This window comes from Elephas maximus, chromosome 3 (genome assembly GCF_024166365.1).
Source record: "Elephas maximus indicus isolate mEleMax1 chromosome 3, mEleMax1 primary haplotype, whole genome shotgun sequence".
Taxonomy (NCBI): Eukaryota; Metazoa; Chordata; class Mammalia; order Proboscidea; family Elephantidae; genus Elephas; species Elephas maximus.
In genome coordinates this window covers 42,008,690-42,028,566 of record NC_064821.1, presented here as the reverse complement: position 1 = coordinate 42,028,566, position 19,877 = coordinate 42,008,690, and the positions used below count along the sequence as shown (strand labels likewise).

General features: G+C 54.5%; 1 protein-coding gene across 6 annotated transcripts in view; it reads right to left on the bottom strand.

Annotated features, from left to right (window-relative positions):
* The window catches only part of PRDM16 (PR/SET domain 16), a 452,044-nt gene that overhangs the window by 33,331 nt on the left and 398,836 nt on the right, over positions 1 to 19,877 (bottom strand). For 5 of the 6 annotated variants that reach the window (XM_049877678.1, XM_049877673.1, XM_049877677.1 and 2 more), the window contains 4 exons: positions 12,430 to 12,652; positions 9,258 to 9,405; positions 7,989 to 8,142; positions 315 to 1,731 (listed from right to left, as the gene is read on the bottom strand). In XM_049877678.1, coding sequence (XP_049733635.1) covers positions 315 to 1,731; positions 7,989 to 8,142; positions 9,258 to 9,405; positions 12,430 to 12,652 — 1,942 coding nt within the window. The remainder of the gene's footprint in view (positions 1 to 314; positions 1,732 to 7,988; positions 8,143 to 9,257; positions 9,406 to 12,429; positions 12,653 to 19,877) is intronic. The other variant, XM_049877675.1, reaches the window with a different exon arrangement.

Here is a 19,877-nt window from a genome sequence, read left to right as displayed (position 1 = left end):
CCCAAAGGGGTCCCATGTGTCCAGAGACACAACCCTGGCCAGGTTCCAGCCCCACCTAGTCCAGGAAAGGGTCAAGTCAGGTGTTCCCTCCTGAGCAGTGAGAACCCCGCAAGAGCTGGGGCCTCCCTGAGGCTGAAGCAGTGGAGGGAGAACCTTACAGGACAATGAGCGGGCATCCCAGTGGGTGGGCACATGGCCCTGTGGTTTCTGCTGGGGTGGCAGGTACAGAGATGCCTGGGAGTGGTGGGGCAGGGTGGTCCCAGGGCAGCAGCGGGGGCAGGCCCCAGGAGCGGTGGGGGCGGGCGTGTTGGTACCTGTAGATGGGGTCCATGAAGAAGGGCGAGGGCTTGGCGTAGTGCAGGGAAGGCTGCTGGGGCAGCTGTGCGGGGGACGCCTTGGGCAGCCCCTCAACCGCGCCCAGCTTGCGCTCGCCGTAGACGTGGTTTTTGCGGGGCTCTCGGGCCCCTCCATTCTGGCTGGCCCGGGCCCGGCTGCCAATGCTCAGGTCCAGGGGCTGCTCCTCACCCGACACAGGGGCAGTGGGGAGCTTGGGCGCCGGCAACATGGGCTTCGCCTCTTTGGGTTTGGTGGTGAGGTCGAAGGGGCACTCGGCACTGGGGCCTCCCGTCTTCAGGGTGTCCCGGGGTGATTTGGGCTCGGCCTTGACCAGCAGGTTGTGGGTGAGGGTGCGGTCCGTGAAGGGGTACAGGGAATGGGGGAAGTTGGGCAGGAACTGGAAGGGGAACACGGAGTGGTAGGGCAGCGAGCCCAGCTTCTTCTCCTGCATGCCCATGAAGCCAGGCCCAAAGTACTTCTCGGCAATGGAGGCGATGGCCTTGATGGAGTCGCCTGCAGCCCCCGATGCGCTCAGCAGCTGCTCTTCAGGCGGTGGGAAGAAGGAGTGCTGGGAGTAGAAGACTGGCACCTCACCCACGCTGTTGGGGACCCCCGGGGGTGCAGGACCACCCCCAAACTCAGGCTTGCCCTCGGCCGCCTTGCTCTTGTCTTTGGCCCTGTCGCGGTCGCTGTCCACGTCGCTGTCCAGGTCTGAGCCTGTCCCCGTGGTGGTGTCCAGGTCAGTCCCCGTGGTGGTGTTGATGTCCTCAAAGTCGCTGCCGTCCGACACATCACTGTGCCTCGTCTTGAGCTTCTCCACATACGTATCCTCTAGGCCACCCTCAAACTTCTCCTGTACCCCTGGAGCCGAGGTGGCGCCTGGGCCACTGTTGCTGACTGCGGAGACGAGGGGCAGTGCAGGGTTCCCCAGGGGGCTAGGAAGCTTGGCATCGTGGGTGTGGTTGAGGGGACTCTTGAGCAGGGGTGTGGGAGGTAGCAAAGGTGGCCGGGGGTACAGGGACGGAGGGAAGATGCCTGGGAAGCCTGGCGTGAGAGCAGGAAAGGCCGGGGCTGCCGCGGAGAAGGGCAGCCCACCAGGGTGCGGGCGGGAGGGGAAGTACTCGCCGAAGCCCAGGCCGGTATGGTTGAGGTTGGGAGCGGGCTTCGCCTTGTCCATCATGGGGCTGGGGGTCAAGGGCAGGCCGGGCGCGAAGATGCTGCCGGGCGCGTAATGGTTCTTGCCCTCGCAGAAGCGCCGGTGCTTGTTGAGGGAGGAGGTAGTGCTGAACATCTGCCCGCAGTCCTTGCACTTGATCTGCGTGCGGCAGTCGGCGTGCATGCGCTTGTGCCGGCACAGGTTGGAGAACTGCGTGTAGGACTTGTGGCAGACCTCACCTAAAACATCAGCAGAAAGCAATGACAAAGACAATATGAAATTACCAGGAAACCCAAGGCACAGAGGAGGTTGGGATGGGGGCTCCTGATCCCTGTTGATTCAGAGGCAGACTGTGCAAGAGTATGCGTGTGCATGCACGTGGGTATTGCATGAGTGTGTATGCACGTACGCGCATGCGTGTGTGAGCCGGCCCATGTGTGCACATGCATGCATATGTGTGTGTGTGCACTGTGTGTGCATGTGAGTATGTGCACTGGTGTATATGCATGCACATGGATGTATGTGTGCAGTGAGTGTGTGTATGTGTGTGAAATATGTGTATGCACACGTGTATGTGTGTGCATATATGTGTGGGTGCACAAATGTGCATGTATGCATGTGTACATGCAGTGCACGTGTGCATGCATGCATGTATGTGTGTGTGTGCACCCCTCCCTGGCGACTAACACAGCTAGCTCTGCAGTCACTCTCAGGCTGCAGGGTGGGTGTGAGACAAGGCTCAGGTGGGTCCCAGCAGGGACTGGCACGGACCCCTGTGCCTTTCCCTCCGGTTCCCTGGGATGGCTCAGAGAGAAGGCTGAATGCTGCTATGCCTTGGCCCTTTCCATTGGAAAATGGGGACAGTAGTGCTGTGTGTGCCCTCCTCCCCCAAGATGTTTCTAAAAGGGGTGCAAGGTCTTCTGAACTCATCTGGAATGGAGAATCCCTCCCTGGGGTGGGCAGAGCCAGGGCAAGGCGGCTGCAGGCTCTGCAGCCTTGTCTGTTCCACCTGAGGCCCTTTTGCTTCAGAATCCCACCATGTCGTCCACTCCACTTCAGTCACGGCTACTCCAGAGAGGAGAGAGCAAGCCATCACCACCCATTCTAAGTCTGCTGCTTTTAGAAGTTGGAGACGTCCCCCCTTCACCTCCCCTTTCTGTTCCAGGCCCTGTGAGCTGCATCCTGGGTGAGGGCAGCCTCAGGAATGGTACTGGAGACAGGAACCATTCCAGGGGCCCCAACCATTTAGGAGGCCCCAAGTTTGGGCTTTGGTGAGTACAGTGGTTCCTGGCCAGTACTTGGGGGCTGAAGATGGGGAGGGGGGAAGTTAGCCCTGGGCAGGGGGCCATGGAGAAAGAGACTGGTCCCACATTTGAGAAAAGTGAAAATCCTGTTACCAGGAGCCCCTTCCCCATCAGAGAGGCTCTGGCTGATGAACCCGGAACCTCTTCTCCTAACAGGAGATGGCAGTGCTGGCTGGAGCCAGACACCAGGACCTAGTGGTCCTGAGGAGACCCTGTCTTGGCCATTTTCCCAATGACAGGTAAATTGTCAACAGATGACTGGCTTTTCTTTCTCCTTGTTTTTCTAACAAGAAAGAAAGAAATACGCATGCACACACACAAGCATAGACACACAACACATATTCAGCAATACTCTCACACTCACTCATACACATGTATGCACGCATGTGTGCACACACACCCAAGGCACACGTGCACAGACAACGCACGCCCATGCACATTCACACACAATGCGCACATGCACGCACACACAACAGTCTCAATAACATTCACAGTTCACACACATGCACACACTCGAGGCACACGTGCACATACACACACCCATGCACTCACACACGTCCACATACAATGCACACATATATTCACACTAACATGCAGCCACACAATGCGCACATGCACGCACACACCCACTCTAACACACTCATGCACAGTGTGTATACATGTCTCTCTGCAGGGCAATTTGCTTCCTACACGCGGCCCCAGAGGAAACAATGATTCCAGCGTGTTCCTTGCTCACTGCAGTCTGCGGCCGGCTGATGTCATGCTATGCTAGCTGGGAACCTTTTCTCTGCGATTACCGTGCTCTCTAATCACAATATCTATTTATATTAGCCGCTCAGCCTTCCTGGTTGTCTGGCATGGTGGGAAGTTTTCAAGGCTGAGGGGAGAAGAACTTTGCCTCATTTAATCAAGTCCACCCTTTTTGGGAGGCTGCTAGCTGTGAGGAGCCACTCCACAGGGATGGTCTATAAATATCTCGGGCCACGGCCTTCAGGGAGGAGAGTGTGGCCTTGGCTCTGTTGGCACTGGCCAAACAAGTGGCCCTTGCTGTGCCCCGACCACGGCAGGTCCGGCCAGCAGCTCCAGCAGCTCCTTAGTTCAGGGCCAGCCTGCTGCTCAGGGTGCCCTCAGCTCCCACCATCTTCTCACACATGGGGTCCGGAGGTGGTGGGCCCCAGGAGGCCTTGGGGACACCAAGCTTTCTCGGGGGGGAGGCTCAGCAAAGGGTGAAAGGGAGGTGCCGGGGACGGTGGCCAGCAGGCTCAGTACCTGAGGAGGGCCATGCTGCCCGCAGGGCAGAGGGAGGCCTGGGCCTGGGAGCGGCACCGGACGGGATGGGCCCCAGGCCCTGCCAGGATGAGGGGCCCTGGAGGGGGCTCACTCCTGGTCAGCAGTCCCCTTTCTTTGTAGTGTGCACATGGATGTATACACACACAGACACACACTTATGCTCACACCCACTCACACACACCCATACACAATACTCACACTCATACACATACTGACACACAGAGGTTCCCACTCATGCAGACAGACATCACGTGTTCATACTCACATGCACTCACATTTACACTCCCACACACACACTCACACACGCACACACTCACACGTACTCATTCCAGTGAAGGTGCTTTTCTGAAAAGTGGCCAAGAAGAGACTTTCCTCCTCCATGTGTCACATGCACAGACATGCACATGCATTCACGCATATATACTCATACATACGTGCTCACACACATGCTTACTCACACACACACAGATGCATACACTGACACGCACATAGTCCAGTGAAAGTCCTTTCCTGGAAACTGCCCAGGAAGACATGGCCTTCAAGCCCAGACACACTCAGACACATGCAGACACACACCCACACACACAGTGCACACGTCTGAATTCCCCAGGGGCTGCGACCTTGCCTGAGAGGTTAGGGCGCTGGTCTGGGTGGTCAGCAGGACAGAGGCTTGGGGACTCCCAGGCATTCAATGCTGATCTGCGTGTGCCACGGGTGTGTGTGGTGTCACCCGGCGGCAGGTGGACACAGAAGCACGTGTAAATGTGTGCCTACTGCCTGCCCGCTCCCAAACCACCAATGATCTCTTTGTGAGCAGTGCTGCGCGGTGTGGTGGCCTCTCGGTGTTTGAGCGCTTCCTGCCCAAGCCTGACCATGGCCCCTCTCACCTGCTGCCTTGTGGCTGGAAAATGCACAAGGCTTACTCCACATATCTAAACTAGTTTTAAAAATCTGCATCACTCCAGCTGAATGAAATGTTCACAGATGCTGCCTGGCCAAGTTTGGGGTTTCCTTTAACTTCATCCCTTAGCAAAAAGCCAAGACACAGAAGTGAACTTGGAGCCTAGACCAGAGGCGGAACCGCTACGGATACCGGCAGGTCCGGCCCAGGCATCCCCGTCTTCCCTCCATTCACATGAGGAGTGTTTGCGGCACTGTGGAGACACGGGCTCGGAACCTTCCAGAGTGCTGCGGTTCCTGGAACTTACATTATGAATATGATCCAGCAGACTTAAAAAGTCTTGTTTGCATGCCCAGAAAGGCAATAACTGTTAAGTCTTGTGAAGAGTTTTCTTGATTTAAACCTCTGCGCTATGACCTAAGGTACTCATGGGTGCCCCTCCCACAGCATGAGGCCTTGGGACACTGGTACGTCCCCAGCCCCACTCCCAACCCAATGTAGTCTCTTCCCAGTCCCTCCCGGGGGAGATGCCTGGCCAGTACAACCCTGCTCAGATGCCCCTGTCCATGGCTGTAATGAGGGAGGTGGTGGGTGAATGGAAGATAACATTGTGGGGGGAGCAGTAGGCCCCACTCTTTCCTCCTTTTGGTTCCTTTCCTCCAGAGGGTTGGAGTCTGAGTTCTCTCTACTAGGCAGCTCGAAGCATGGCTGGGGGCAGAGGGTAGGAGGGGGCACAGCCCCAGCTCACGACTGTGGGATACAGCCAGTTGGGGTCCAGCTGCCAAGCAGGGGCCTGATGGGCCAGATAGCATCACCTCTTTGGGACAGGGGCACCCACATTAGTATGAACATCCTGATCCCAGCCCCCCAGCTCCCAGGGTCATCTCACCCAGCCAGCCTTGCCCTACAGGCGTCACGGACCCTGAGCAGCTTGAGGCCCACACTCCAAGTCAGGACCAAAACCAAAACCCAGTGCCCTCGAGTCGATTCTGACTCATAGTGACCCTATAGGACAGGGTAGAACTGCCCTATAGAGTTTCCAAGGAGCGCCTGGCGGATTCAAACTGCCAACCCTTTGGTTAGCAGCCATAGCACTTAACCATTACTCCACCAGGGTCTCCCTAGAGTCAGGAGCAGGCCCTAATGCTAGACCCTGGGCTCTGCACTGGGATCTTAGAGTCTGGCCACTGGGCATCTCAATGCCTCGGTTTCCTGTCAGCTGGAGATGACACCTGTATCCACGCCTGCCATGGGATTTTGTAAGGATGTAATGTGATAAGGCGTGGTTAAGGATTGATAGATATGGCGTGGGAAACCATGACTCAGCACAATGCCTATGTGAAGTTATGACTCAGTTCCTGTCTGATGATGGGCATTCCAGAACAGACTGGAAGGAAGTGCATTGTGAGCCACTGTGGGGTATCTGCGGAAGAAGGTCAAGACAGGTGCTTGGAAGCCCAAAGGCCAGTGTGTTTGGGGAATGAGTGAGGTGAGAGTCGTCGGAGAGGGGGATTACAGTTCACAAAGTCAGGTCGCAAGGCCTTGTGGGCCAGTGTAGGGACTTGGGCCCTGATTCTCCGGCAGTTTGGAAACCAGTGAGCATTCCCGTCTGGAACACTATGAGCTGAGTCATAATTTCACATAAGCATTGTGCTGAGTCATCGTTTCCCACGCCATATCGTATCGATCCTTAACCCTGCACCACTGTTGGCTGAGACCCTTAACCCTGCACCTTGGCACCCTGAGAAGCTTCACCCTGCACCGCTATCCCCTCAGTCCCTTAACCCTGCAACACCATCGCCTGTGCCCCTTAACCCTGCACCCTTGTCCCCAGACCCAGTGCCAAGAGCTCCTTAACTCTGCACCCCAGTACCCTGAGAAAATTAACCCTGCACTGCTCTCCCCTGAGCCCCTTAACCCTGCAGCACTGCCCCCTGAGCCTATAACCCTGCAACACTGTCTTCTGAGCCCCTTAACCTTGCACCCTGGCACTGTGAGATCCTTAACCCTGACACCTGTTCCCTGAGCCCTTTAACCCTGCACCCCTGTCCCCTGAGCCCCTAAGCCTTGCTCCACTGTCCCCTGAACTCCTTAACCCTGTGCCCCTGTCCCCTGAGCCCCTTAACCCTGTGCCCTTGTCCTCTGAGCCCCTTAACCCTATGCCCTGTTCCCTGAGCCCCTTAACCCTGCACCCCGTCCTCTGAGCCCCTTAACGCTGCACCCCTGCCCCCGAGCCCCTTAACCCTGTACCCGTCCCCTGAGCCCCTTAACCCTGCATGCTTGTCCTTGAGCCCCTTAACCCTGCACCCCTGAGCCCCCTAACCCTGCACCCCTGAGCCCCTTAACCCTGTACCCCTGTCCCCTAAACCCCTTAGTCCTGCACCACGTCCCTTGTGCCCCTTAACCCCACACCACTGTCCCCTGGGCCTACTGTCTCCTGGCTGGTGTCTCTGTCACATTGTGCACCTCAACTGTCTCCTCCCACTAGCACAACATCTCCCTGGGGGGGGGCACCTTTATTTACAGCAATCCCCCACTGCCCAGAACAGTCCCTCGTATAGCAGAGCCCCTAAAATGACATTGTGATGCTGAGCAGGATATACTCAGCAAACCTTGGCTAGCGTGCCTATGCGGCAGGCAGCAGGGGTGCCCCTTGGAGACCAGGGGAGGGGTGTGGTGGAGCAGAGAGGAGGGGAAGGGGAAAGGGCTGCTGGCTCATTCTGCAAGATGGTCCCTCCCCATGCCCACCAGGTGCCTCCTGCCACCGCATGGAAAAGCAAAGGAGAGGAGCCAGAAGGGCGGGAGGGAAAGCAAGAGGGGTGAGCAATGAAGACGAACCCTTAAAATCAGGGGGCATGAGGGGCTGGGCTGTGCACAGCACAGACGACAGGACCTGCCCAAATGCTTTCTGAGCAGACAGGGTCCCGTGTATGGGGGGTGGGCGGAGGGGAGGGATGCGCACTGGGGTCGCTCGTGTAGCAGGCCGGTGGGGACGACTTACATATGAAGGGCTTGACCGTGCTGTGGATATGCTTGTGTTGCTTGAGGCCCGAGGACGTGGCGAAGGTCTTCCCGCAGTCGGGGCAGGCATGTGCCCTTGCGCCCACGTGCTGTGAGCGGATGTGCCGCTGCAAGTTGCTAGGGTCGGTGAACACCTGCAGAGACAGATGCCATCAGGCGTGCACCTGCTGGGATGCCCCGGTCTGCTCCTCTCTGGGCCGGCTGGGACAGGTCCTGCTGTAACACTGGCCTACTGTGTGGCCACAGAGTCTCCCTCATCTCAATTTCCTCAGTAACGTTGTTGTTGTCAGCTGCTGTCAACAACACGGGGACCCCATGCACAACAGAACACAACGCTGCCCATTCCTGCACCATCCCCATGATCGGTTGCAGATTGGAAGGCTGTGATCCATGGGTTTTCATTGGCTGATTTTTTGGCAATGGATCACCAGGCCTTTCTTCCTAGTCCATCTTAGTCTGGAAGCTCTCCTGAAACTTGTTTAGCATCATAGCAACACGCAAGCCTCCACTGACAGACAGGTGGTGGCTGTGCCTGAGGTGTACTGGCTGGGAATCAAATCCAGGTCTCCCGCACGGAGGGTGGGAACTCTACCACTGAACACCATGGCCCGCTCTTTAATAAGGCCTGAGAAAGCGCTGACACAAGGATGCGCCAAGACAGGAACGCACAAAGCATTTTAATCTGACACGCTATGAAACTTGAGGGCTTGGGGATGCTGCTGTTGGGCTACGAGGCCCGCTCCCTGCCAGGCTCTTTCTCTTGCTGGTAGCAGGACGAGAGTCCCTCGCTGGGGGAGAGCCGGGTTCCAGTTCCGGTCCTCCTCCTTCTGAGCCATGTGACATGATCCTCTCTGAGATGTCCTTTCCTTCCCAGCAAACAGAAGGACTCTAATAACCTCAGGGGCCATCATAGCCACGCTGCCGCACCTCATTTGAATTTTTACTGCTGGGTGGAGGGAGGGTGCCAGGATCACTCACCAGTCTGCACCTGAGGCCATGCACGCCTGTGGGTGGGGAAGGCGTACAAGCTTCCCAGTCTGCACCTGAGGCCGTGTGTGTGAGGGGGGAAGGTGTACGGGCTTACCTGTCTGCACCCTGAGGCTGTGCGTGCTTGTGAACAGGGCAAGGTTAAGCCTAATGTGCTCACTCCTCTGCACCCTGAGGCCATGGATGCGTGTGAGTGGGGCAGGTGTAAACATTTACCTGTCTGCACCTGAGGCCGTGTGTGTGTGAGCGGGGCACCTGATACCTTCACGCAGTTTTCACATTCGAAGCGCTTGCCGCTGTCGTGGGACATCTGGTGGCGGATGAGGTTGGACTTCCAGTTGAAGGCCTTGGGACACTGGTCACACTTGTACTCGCGCTCCTCCGTGTGGATGATCATGTGCTGCTCCAAGCTGCGCACAGGGGTCGGGGGTCACTGTGGGGCAGGAGGGGCCACCCAACACGCTGGCGCGCCCAACATGCTGTTCTCAGCAGCCCACCTGTGAGGCTTCCACCATGCCCTGCTTGGGACCAGAGCAGGGCCTGGTGTCGCCTCTGCCCCTCCTCTCTGGGTAGGGCACTGAGGGACACCGGTGTGTGTGTGTGTGTGTGTGTGTGTGTGTGTGTGGAAGCAATGCTCAGATGGAGCTTAGGCCCTCACCCAGCCCACTCCCAGGCAGCCAGAGACTGGCTGGGGCAATCCTAACCCCAAGGCTAAGCTCAGGCCTAAAGAAAAAGGGATCCAGAAGCTTCCAACATTCCCACAAGCCCCAGAAACCCCAGACCATCCCTCTGAGGGGTTTCAGGGATGCTCACCAGCTGAGTAGGCTGAGTGCTGCCTACCCCCTTGCCCTGTGGAACGGGAGGCTGGGAGCGAGTGAACAAGGGGTCTCTGAATGAGCCGCTATGGGGTGGAGTGAGCACAGCTGCTCAGGCGGGCGGCCCACTCGGCTGAGCCGGCGGCCCTAACCCCCGTCTCCAGGGACGACCTGCTCCTCCTGGCCCAGGTATGACCGTTAATCTTCATGAGCAAAGCAGCAATACATCACGGCCTGTTAATTACGGGGCCCAGCCATCCATTAAGATCAGAAACGCTCGGTTCTTTAGCGTCAGGAGATTGTATCTTTTCCCTGTTGTTAATTGTGATTTATGCGTTTATTTAAAGAAAACACGGACCCTCTTGAGCAGCGCTCACTGCGCAGGGCCTCGGCCGGGATTTTCTCAAATGCTTATTTTCTCTGTCATCTGTTCGGGTGGAGGGTTTCCAGTCCCCAGGGAGACCGTGTGGGGCCAGCATCAGATTCTGAGCAACTGTATAGCCGGTTAGAGGCTGCGTGGAGTGTTACCCGGACGCTGCCAAGCTGAGCTGGGGAAAATCTTGGCAGAAGGAAGGAAGGACCCATGGTGGAAAAGTTTCCTCACTCCCTGGAGCACTGGGCTGAGTGTCCTAGCTTTTCCCCATCTAAGCCTGGGGAGTTCATTTCCCAGGGGATCAAGGAGTCCCCAAGGCCCCTGCCCCTCCTGGCCTGAGTAGGGGAGGGCAGCTCCAGGCTGGCCATGCTTGGCCATCACATGCTGGCCCTGATGCCAGGTCTGTGAGGTGCCTCCTGTCATGGGGCGTGCCACTGGGCAGAGGTAGAGGCTGCTGTCTTGAGGATGGGGACTAGTGGTGACCCCCACTCCTGCCCTCTGTCAGAAAAGGAGTGTGTGTCCGGGGGTTAGGTGTGTGACACATGCCCTCAGCAGTGGAGTGTTGTGGCACCCTGGTCTCAGACATTGTTATGGAAGTGTCCAGGACTCGATTCCTGGGTGTCTCAGCCATGGCCTTATGTTTCTTTATTTTTGTCTTGTCCGTCTCCACAACTTAGTCCCTGTCCATGTAGAATGCAGGAACCAGCTGCATCAGCCTGGGGACTCACAGAGTGTCCCAGGGGCAGGGTTGCAACCCAGCTCCTGGTTCTGATGGAGCTGGCATTTCACAAGCAGACAGGGGAATAGCGGACTCAGACCCCTAGCACCCATGCCTGTTTCCCCCAATTCCAGCCATGCCAGAGGGATGAAGGTACCTCTCCCCAGCGGAGTGCCCTAGAGGGGACCCATCATCCCATCTATCTCTGGAGCCCTCAGCCCGTCAGGTGGACAAGGCTGAGGGACAGAGCTGACCTTTTCCTTGGGTTCCAGGGTTCCTTCTGTCTGGACAGAGTTCTGGCTCCCGGGGAGGAGGACGGGGAGGAGGGGGAGAAAGGAGGGAGATGAGGGAATCAGGGAAGAGGGGTGAAGAGGGAGAGGGAGGACAAAGGAGAGGAAGGAAGAAGAGGGCAGGTGATAAGGGAGGAGGAGTATGGAACACAGGATGGGGAGGAGGGGAGAGAGGGAAGAGGGGGAGAAGGGAGCAAGAAGGGGAGGAGGAGGGAGGGGAAGGGGAGGGGGAGGAGAAGGAGGAGGAAGAAGAGGAAGGGGGAAGTGGAAGTGGGTAAGGAAATGGAAGAGGAAGAGGGGGAGGAGAAAGAGGAGGAGGAAGGAGAGGAGGAAGGGAAGGAGATAGAGAAGGAGGAGAAGTAGAAAGAAGCAGAGAAGAGAAGAAGTAGGGGAGAAGGGTGGGGAGCAGAACAAGGGAGAAGGGGAGGAAGGGGAGGAAAAAAGGAAGGAGGAGTGGAGGAGGGGGAGAGGAAAGAGGATGAAAGAAGAAGAAGGTGAGGAAGGGGAGGAGGTAGGAGAAAGGAAAGGAGGGAAAAGCGGAGAAGGGAAGAGAGGAGGAGGGAAGGGGGAGGGAAGAGAGGAGGAGGGGAGGAGGGGAGAAGGGAAGAGAGGAGGAGGGGAGGAGGAGGGAAGAGAGGAGGAGGGGAGGAGGGGAGACAGGAGAAGGGAAGGAGGAGGGAAGAGAGGAGGAGGGGAGGAGGGGAGACAGGAGAAGGGAAGGAGGAGGGAAGAGAGGAGGAGGGGAGGAGGAAAGACAAGAGGAGGGGAGGCAGGAAGATAAGAGGAGGGGAGGAGGGAAGACAGGAGAAGGGAAGGAGGAGGGAAGAGAGGAGGAGGGGAGGAGGGGAGAAGGGAAGAGAGGAGGAGGGGAGGAGGGGAGACAGGAGAAGGGAAGGAGGAGGGAAGAGAGGAGGAGGGGAGGAGGAAAGACAAGAGGAGGGGAGGCAGGAAGATAAGAGGAGGGGAGGAGGGAAGACAGGAGAAGGGAAGGAGGAGGGAAGAGAGGAGGAGGAGAATAGGGAAGAGAGGAGGAGGGGAGGAGGGAAGAGAGGAAGAAGGGAGGGAGGAGAAGGAGAGGAAGAGGGGAGGAGGGAGAAGAGAGAGGAGGGGAGGAGGGAGGGGAGGAGGGAGGAGAGGAGGAGCAGAGAGAGAGGAGGAGGGAGAAGGAGGGGAGAAGGGGAAAGGGGAGGAGGATGCGGAGGAGGAGGCAGAGGGGAAGGGAGAGCAGGAGGCGGCACCTGTACTTGTTGGGGAACATCCGCTCGCAGTCCTTGCACTCGTGGGCCTGCCCATCTCCGTCTCCGCTGCCTGTGCCGCCCAGGCCCTCAGGCTGGAGGCCATCGGCCAGGCCCCCGTAAAGTGTGGCTCCCACCGAGCTGCACGCATACTTCTTGTGGCGCCGCAGGTCCAGCTTGGACTGGAAGAGCTCATCACACTCGTCGCAGCGGAAGGTGTGCTCCTCTGAAAAAGAGGGGGCCGTGCAGTGGGCAGGGGGCTGGGTGGCCGACCCCATGGTCACTGTCCCCACTGTGGCCCATGCTCGTCGCTCCTGCCACTGTCCTTCCCATCCTCGTCCAGATTCCAAGAGTGGCCGCCAGGAGTGGGGTGAGGGCTGTGAAGACCATAGGGACATCTGGAAAGCCCCGAAGCCCCCGCGCTCTGCCCCCCAATAAACACAGAGAAACACTGTCCCCATCTCCCTCCGCACGTCCCAGGCTGCCAGCGTGGGCTTAGAGGCCGGAGCTCGGGAGCATGGCAGGAAGTCAGGCCAAGAGCTTTGTTTATGAATCAGGAGGAAAAAGCCGACGGAGATCTAATGCATATCATAAATTATTGTCGTCAAGGTCAAACAAATTAAAGGGGGGCAGCTATTATTAAGTTTACGAGGCGGCATCCTGACCACGGTGCCAAGCCAAACAATCAGCCCAGAGCTGTAAATTTTCCCGGGGGAGGTGCTGGGCCCATCCCCAGCTTCTTTGGCCTGGTTGCTGTCTGAGCGGCAGCTTTCCACTCAGCACACTGTCTCCCTCCCTGCCCAAGGAGGACCCCGGGGCCCACCCAGGTCTGCAGAGAGTACATGCGCAGGAAGCTCTTGCACAAATGAATGGAAAGGTGTGTGTGTGTGTGTGCACACGTGGGCATGTGTGCAGATGTGTGCGTGCATGCTGTGTGTGCATGAGTTTGCAGTTGTGTATGGGTGTACACACGTATAATTATGTGCATGTTGTGTGTGCATGTCTGCATGCATGTACATGAGTGCCCATATTTGAGCATGTCTGACCTGTGTTGTACATCTTTGTGTAAGTGTGTATGCATGTGTGTGTTTGCACACGTGTTCCATGAGTGTGCATATGTATTCATGTGCCTGTGTGTGTTTCTGCATGTGTGCATACTTGTACACTTGTACACAGGTATGTGGGTTTTCGTGTGTGTAACTGTGTCTGCGTGTTTGGGCATGTGTGCATTTGTACACCTGTTTGTGGGTTCAAATGTATGCATGTATGTCACAATGCATATGTGTACATGTGCGAATGTTTTGTGTGCACATGTATGATTATGTACATGTGTGAATGCACACGTGTTAGCTGTATGTATTCATGTGTGTTGTATGTATACATGTTTGTGGGCATGTGTTGGTGTGCACATATGTATGCATTTGCATTCACGTGTAAATGTAAATGCATCCGTACATGTGAATGTTTGTGTTATGTGTTTGCATGTGTGTGTGGGTGTGTGTGCACTTGTGTGGGTGTGTGAATGTGTGTCTTGTGTGCACTTGCGTTTGCATGCATGTTGTGTGCCGTGTGTGCAGGTGTGCATGCATTGTGCGTGCATGCGAATGTGTGTGGTGTTTGTCCGGACTAGTCTGGTGCCCGTGTTTGTTTTCCAGGTCAAACAAACTAAAGTGGGGGGCAGCTATTATTAAGTTTACGAGGTGGCATCCTAAACGCGGGCCTTCATAAATGTGGACCGAATGCTGGGCCTGCCCTAGTGGGTGAAGTGTTGCTGATGCAGGGCAGATGCCAAGAGGGCAAGGGGAGGTGGGCGGCAGATGGAAGAGGAGGGCCCCCTCCTGCCCCATGTTGTAAAAACCTCCATAAACACGGATTATTCCAGAGCTTACAGCCTGGGCAGTGTGTGAGGTCTGGGGGAGGCTTGGGAGAGGGGGTCACCACTTTGCTGATCGGAAGCTTCCATGAACTTAAGAGTAGAGGTGCTGTTACCAGGATCTGGCCCGGGTCACACCCAGCATCCCCACTGGTGCCCAGTCCCCCTGGTGGGCACTCCTGCGGGCAGCTAGCTCTGAAATGCCATTGGCCACACGCTCCAGACATTGGATGATCCCTCATCGGCTCCATCTGACACACAGCGTTGGCCTCCAGAGGCAGCTTTCCTTCATGCCTTGGGCCAGAGGCAACTATCTGGTGGCTTGGGCCAGGAGGAGCCCTGGGGACTTTTCTGCTAGGGTCAAGATGCACAGACTCCCTCAGTGGCTCATCTGCCAGTGCCTATTGTCCCAGCCTGCTCATGTCAGCCTGCTGTCCAGAAACCACTTGTTCGGGGAAACAAGAACATGAAGGGGAATGGCAACAGAGTGTGCAGAGCGTGTAGAGCCATGTCCCAGCACCCAGCCCTGCTCTGGGGGCTGCGTCCCTGCATCTGGACCTCGCTCCATGCCTTAGCTTGTGCCTCGGCACCCTGCCCCAAGTGTCTCAGGAAAAACCCCTACTTGAAGCTTTCCCAGACACGTGCTGGGTTGCAAAACAGATCAGAATGAAGCAAGATGGCCCAGCTAGTCCACACAAACCACAGAACCCCCTGGGACGGAAGGGACAGAGAAGGTGGCCAGGCCAGGGAGACTGCAGCAAGCTTTGCGAAGGCACGGGCCCATAGGAATTGTCCCTGTAGAGCAGCCAGGCAGACACGGAAGGGAGCGCCGGGGCCCGTGGGAGTTCCAGGGTGGCAGGCCCCTGCAAAGGCAGAGGAGATTCTAACATAAGACCTACGTGAGGGCTGGCTCTTGTCAGGTGCCAGAGTGGGGTCCCTGATAAACAGGAGGTGACACAGTGACTCATGCCAAGACACAATCCCCCTCGAAGCCTACAAAATGTTTCATTCAAAATATAATCCATAATACAGACTCTTCTCAGAAAAAACGTCTATTGTGAAAAGAGCACAAAGAATGATGTTAGGGGTGGATGTTTACTGGGGGTCTCTACGTGGCAGGCGCTGCTTTAAGAATGTCTGCTATTCCCACATTTAAGCCTCTGTCAACCCAGGAGCACCCAGGTAGGTCCTCTGCCTCTGCCCACTCTATGAATGATTAACTGAGGCTGGGGAGATGGAATAATTGCCCAGGGCACCCGGCAGGGACGGGGTAGAGCCGTGTAACCTGAACTTTCCTGCTGTTTTGGTGCCCAAGAGGCAGGAGGGCCAGACTCCCAGTTTCCCATGCAGGTCATGAGAAACGCAACATGGCTTTGCGCGTCTTGGATGCGGTCACCCCTATTCCCCTGAGGAGGCCTTCGCCTGTCTTTGGAAATCTGGACTTTCACTTGGGGATGAGTGTGTGATACTTGAGCACCAAGGGCAGAGTCTTAGTACAGAGCTGAATGCACAGACCACATGAAGGGGCTTTTGAGGGTTGATTCTGGCTTCCTGGGCTGGAGAGAGCTGAGGAAGCACACTCCCAATAGCATCAGGATTGAGTTAGAAATGCCAATTTTTATTTTACTCTTTCTGCATCAAACTAGGAACAAGCCGAGGGGCAAAGAAGTTGAAACTTGAAAACAAAAACAACAAGTAATGCCAACCCCACCATCCACGCCACTAACTGACTTATTTTTCCAGCTTTGGCTTGGGATTTGGGCTGACAATGAAAATACAGCCCGTTCTCCTCTGACGGCATTGAGGGTGTCCTGGAGGCGACAGGCTGGCCATGGTAATAAACGCCGTCCTCCTCCTCCCGCCCCACACGGATCACATCGGCCAGAGCCAGGTATAGCACATACCCCTGGCGAGGGGTGCAGACAAGTCCCCTGCATCTTCCACCCAGGTAAGGCTGGCTTTGGATACACACCTAGGTGTGCAGGGCTGAGGCAGAAAGGATGGGCACAGCCTACATCATTTTCATTTTCCAGCACAAGAAATTCCATCTTAAAGAGATAATAAAAGCACATGCTATATTCTCCTTATATATTATATTTGTCGCTGTTATTAGTTGCCGTTGAGTCAATTCAGACTAATGGCAACTCCTTGTGTGCAGAATAGAAAGGCTCCATAGAGCTTTCAAGGCTGTGGTCTTTCGGAAGCAGCTTGCCAGGCCTGTCTTCGAAGGTGTCTCTGGGCAGATCGAACCAACAACCTTTTGGCTAGTGGTCGAGCGCTTAACTGTTTGTACCATCCACGGATTATTTTATTATTATTATACTATACTATATTCTATTGTAATGTTGTTAGGTGCCGTCCAGTTGACTCTGACTCGTAGCAACCCTACAGGACGGAGCAGAACTTCCTCATAGGGTTTTCTAAGCTATAACGTTTAGAGGAACAGATAGCCAGGTCTTTCTCCTGTGGAGTGGCTGGGTGGGTTTGAACTGAGCACGTAACTGTTGCGGTTAACCACTGCAAGCCGTTAAACTGAGTGCTTAACCTTCACACCAACATGGCTCCTACTATACTGTTACGTTATATTATATCATTATATCATACTATACTATATTATATTGTTTTGCATCATTTCATATTATGTCATATCATATCATATCCTATATCATATCACCTTATATCACTTATCACATTACATTATAATACTATATTTCCCTGTTTGTCTGCTTTGCTCTACATACAATGCATTGTGTCCTCTTGCCCTAAGCCTTCTTAGTCATTTCCACAGCTTTACATATTATTCGTATGTGATAAAAAGTCATATTTCTCATTCAGAGTAACCTGATTTCCCAGTCAGTTTACCCTGCATCCTACTGCCTCCTTCTCACAAGGCCTCACACACATCTGCTCAGAAATCAAGTCTTGTGCTTCCGTCTGCACTGGAGTTCGTTCTACCCTCAATGGTGACACCTTTATCCATCTAGGTTTCTGTTCAAGCCAGAGGTGTTCTTTTTTTTTTTTTTTTAAATGAGTCTTTCTAAAAGAAAAACATATTTGAATGGAAACCATTTTCCTGAGGTTCTCATAAGGGCGAGAAGTTCTTGTGAAAGAGAAACTCTCCCCTTCAGCATTGACCAAATAAAAACAAAATAAAAAGTCATTGTTGTACTTGCGCACTGTTGAGTCGATTCCAACTCACAGTGACCCCATATGACAGAGTAGAACTGCCCCGTAGGATTTCCTGTGATGAAATCTTTACGGGAGCAGATCACCAGGTCTTTTTTCACATGGAGTGGCTGGGTGGGTTTGAACCACCGACCTTTCAGTTAGCAGTGAGCGCTTAGCCATTGTGCCATCAGGGCTCCTCAAAAAGTCTCTAAAACGAAGGAATTGGAAAGTGGCTTCCCTCTGCCTCGAACACTTGTGTGGACGTGAGAACTAGGTTCCCTCCCTGAGCCGCGGCTTTGAAAGAATGTTTCCCAGTGCTGAGCTGCAGGCTGAGGCTGCCTTTCCCCAGTCTGCTGGCAAACAAGGGCTCTGTTTCTTCCTTGCTACCTGGGCATCATCCCCAGCAACAACCGCCCCCCCCAACAAAAGAGCAAAAATTGTGCTGCAAAAATTATCTGTCTCCATCTCAGTCAGGTGGGGCGGGGGGCATGGTCTGGGGTAGAGGAGGTACCTTCTTACCAAACCAAGCCAAACCAAACCAAACCAAGCCAACTGCACAGCAGCCGATGTGTTTGTCAAACCCGTACCTCTTTCATCTACCTAAAGTTCCATCAGGAACTCACGTGGCCGAGCAGGAATGCCACAGAAAAATAAATCAGAGCCTAATGGCTTCAGAGAGCCGAGGGGGAACACAATTAAGTGGCATCAGCATGCTGATCTACCAGGCTCGGAGCTCAAAGGAACTCAAGAGCTCACTCCAAATTCCTGCAGTGATAAGGGCCTGGCTGCATTTAGCTGGGGCTGGGAGAAAAGATTTTTTATGATAATTATCTTAGTGAGGAACATTTTTGCATTTTCTTTCTGTGCGATTCAGAGTTTAGCTGGGGTTGGGGGGGGTGGTGAGGCAAAGATCTTGACAGGAGAGAGTATGAAAAGTCAAATATTTGATGTTGGACTATTATGTGTAGAAAGCAATTAGCTCACAAATGTTGGATAAATTATTAGAAAAACGTAGACCCTGGTTATTTCATATCGGGGGCTGATATTAGGAATCAAGATTTAAAAAAAACCTCTTGGCAGAATGGAGATTCATTATACAAATGAAATTTCCTAGTCAAGCCCTCTCCTTAAGTAGATTTATCTTTCCGAGTTCTCATGTGCTATCTAAGATTAAAAAGGTCTTTTCAACAATTATTTTAAGGGAAATGAGACCTTCCCCATGCTACCTAGCTCTCGGCAATTTATTTTTCTTTTCTCAACAGCCTAATTAAAACCAAACTTTAGAAGAGCGTACGGAGAGGATCCGGCTCGTAAAATCGTCCTTCTGTGGCGATTTCGTTTTAGACAACCCAGGGACATGGAGCTGCTGTTGACTAAAGGAAGAGCCCTAATTACTGGGGCCATGTTGGCGATTGAAAGGGTGAATTGAGGCAGAGTTCCCTGGGTCTGGTCTCAAAGTTTCCTGCGAACTCCAACATCCAACTCCCTTGCTGAGCTCAGGCCACTTCCTGGCCGTAGAATTCGAGTGGCTCCTTAGAGAAACTTGTAGTTAATGGCATTAATTATTAAGCCATAGTGTGTTTGGAGGGAAAGGGAAAGAAAGACAAGAAGGAAAAAAGCACCTCCCTCCGGTCTCTAGCGCCAGCGCGGGCAGGAATCCTGAGCTCCAGAGATGGCTGGCAGGGGGGTGGCTTTTCTGTTCACTTGTGAGGTCTCCCTCCAAGAAAAGAAGCTGGACCAGGAACCCCGGAGCCAGCTGCTCCGCAGCGACCTTTCCTCAGTAATTCAAAAGCTACCTAGGACCCTGAAGGTGACTAGACACAGCGCTTAACAATGTGAGTGAGGAAAATAAACCTGTCTTTTGGAAAAAAATGAGCCTGTTTGGGGTTCAGATTTCTCAGGTATCCTCTCAGGCTTACTAGGGTGTGGAAGAACCAAGACAGAAACCTTGTTACATCTCCCACGTGGAGGGAAGGACAAACACCGCGGGACAGATCGAGAAGGAGGAAAACTCCGAACACTTTCCGAGCACAGCTGGTGTTTGGAAAAGCTGATTTGCTATCAGTACTTTTATGAGACCTTCCCCCCACCACGAGCCCTCATTTTTCCGTCGCATCAGATAAGTGCTCTCCTAACATTTCTCTGGGACTTGGCTTTAACTACAGATGGACATGACTTTCCTACATGAGGTGAGGCTGGTCGGGATACAGAGTTCGGAAGTCCAAAGGCTCCCAAGCCACGGAACTAGTTGGGGGATGATTTTTTTTTTTTTTTAAAGTCCTGGGGAAAGCAAACGCTGCTGCTGCTACTGATGATAATACAGTTAAAAAAAAAAATACACCTGGGACTGCAACACCGCAGAGAGCTAATTCGACACGATGCCAATTCCAGCCCTATCTTAAAATTCAGG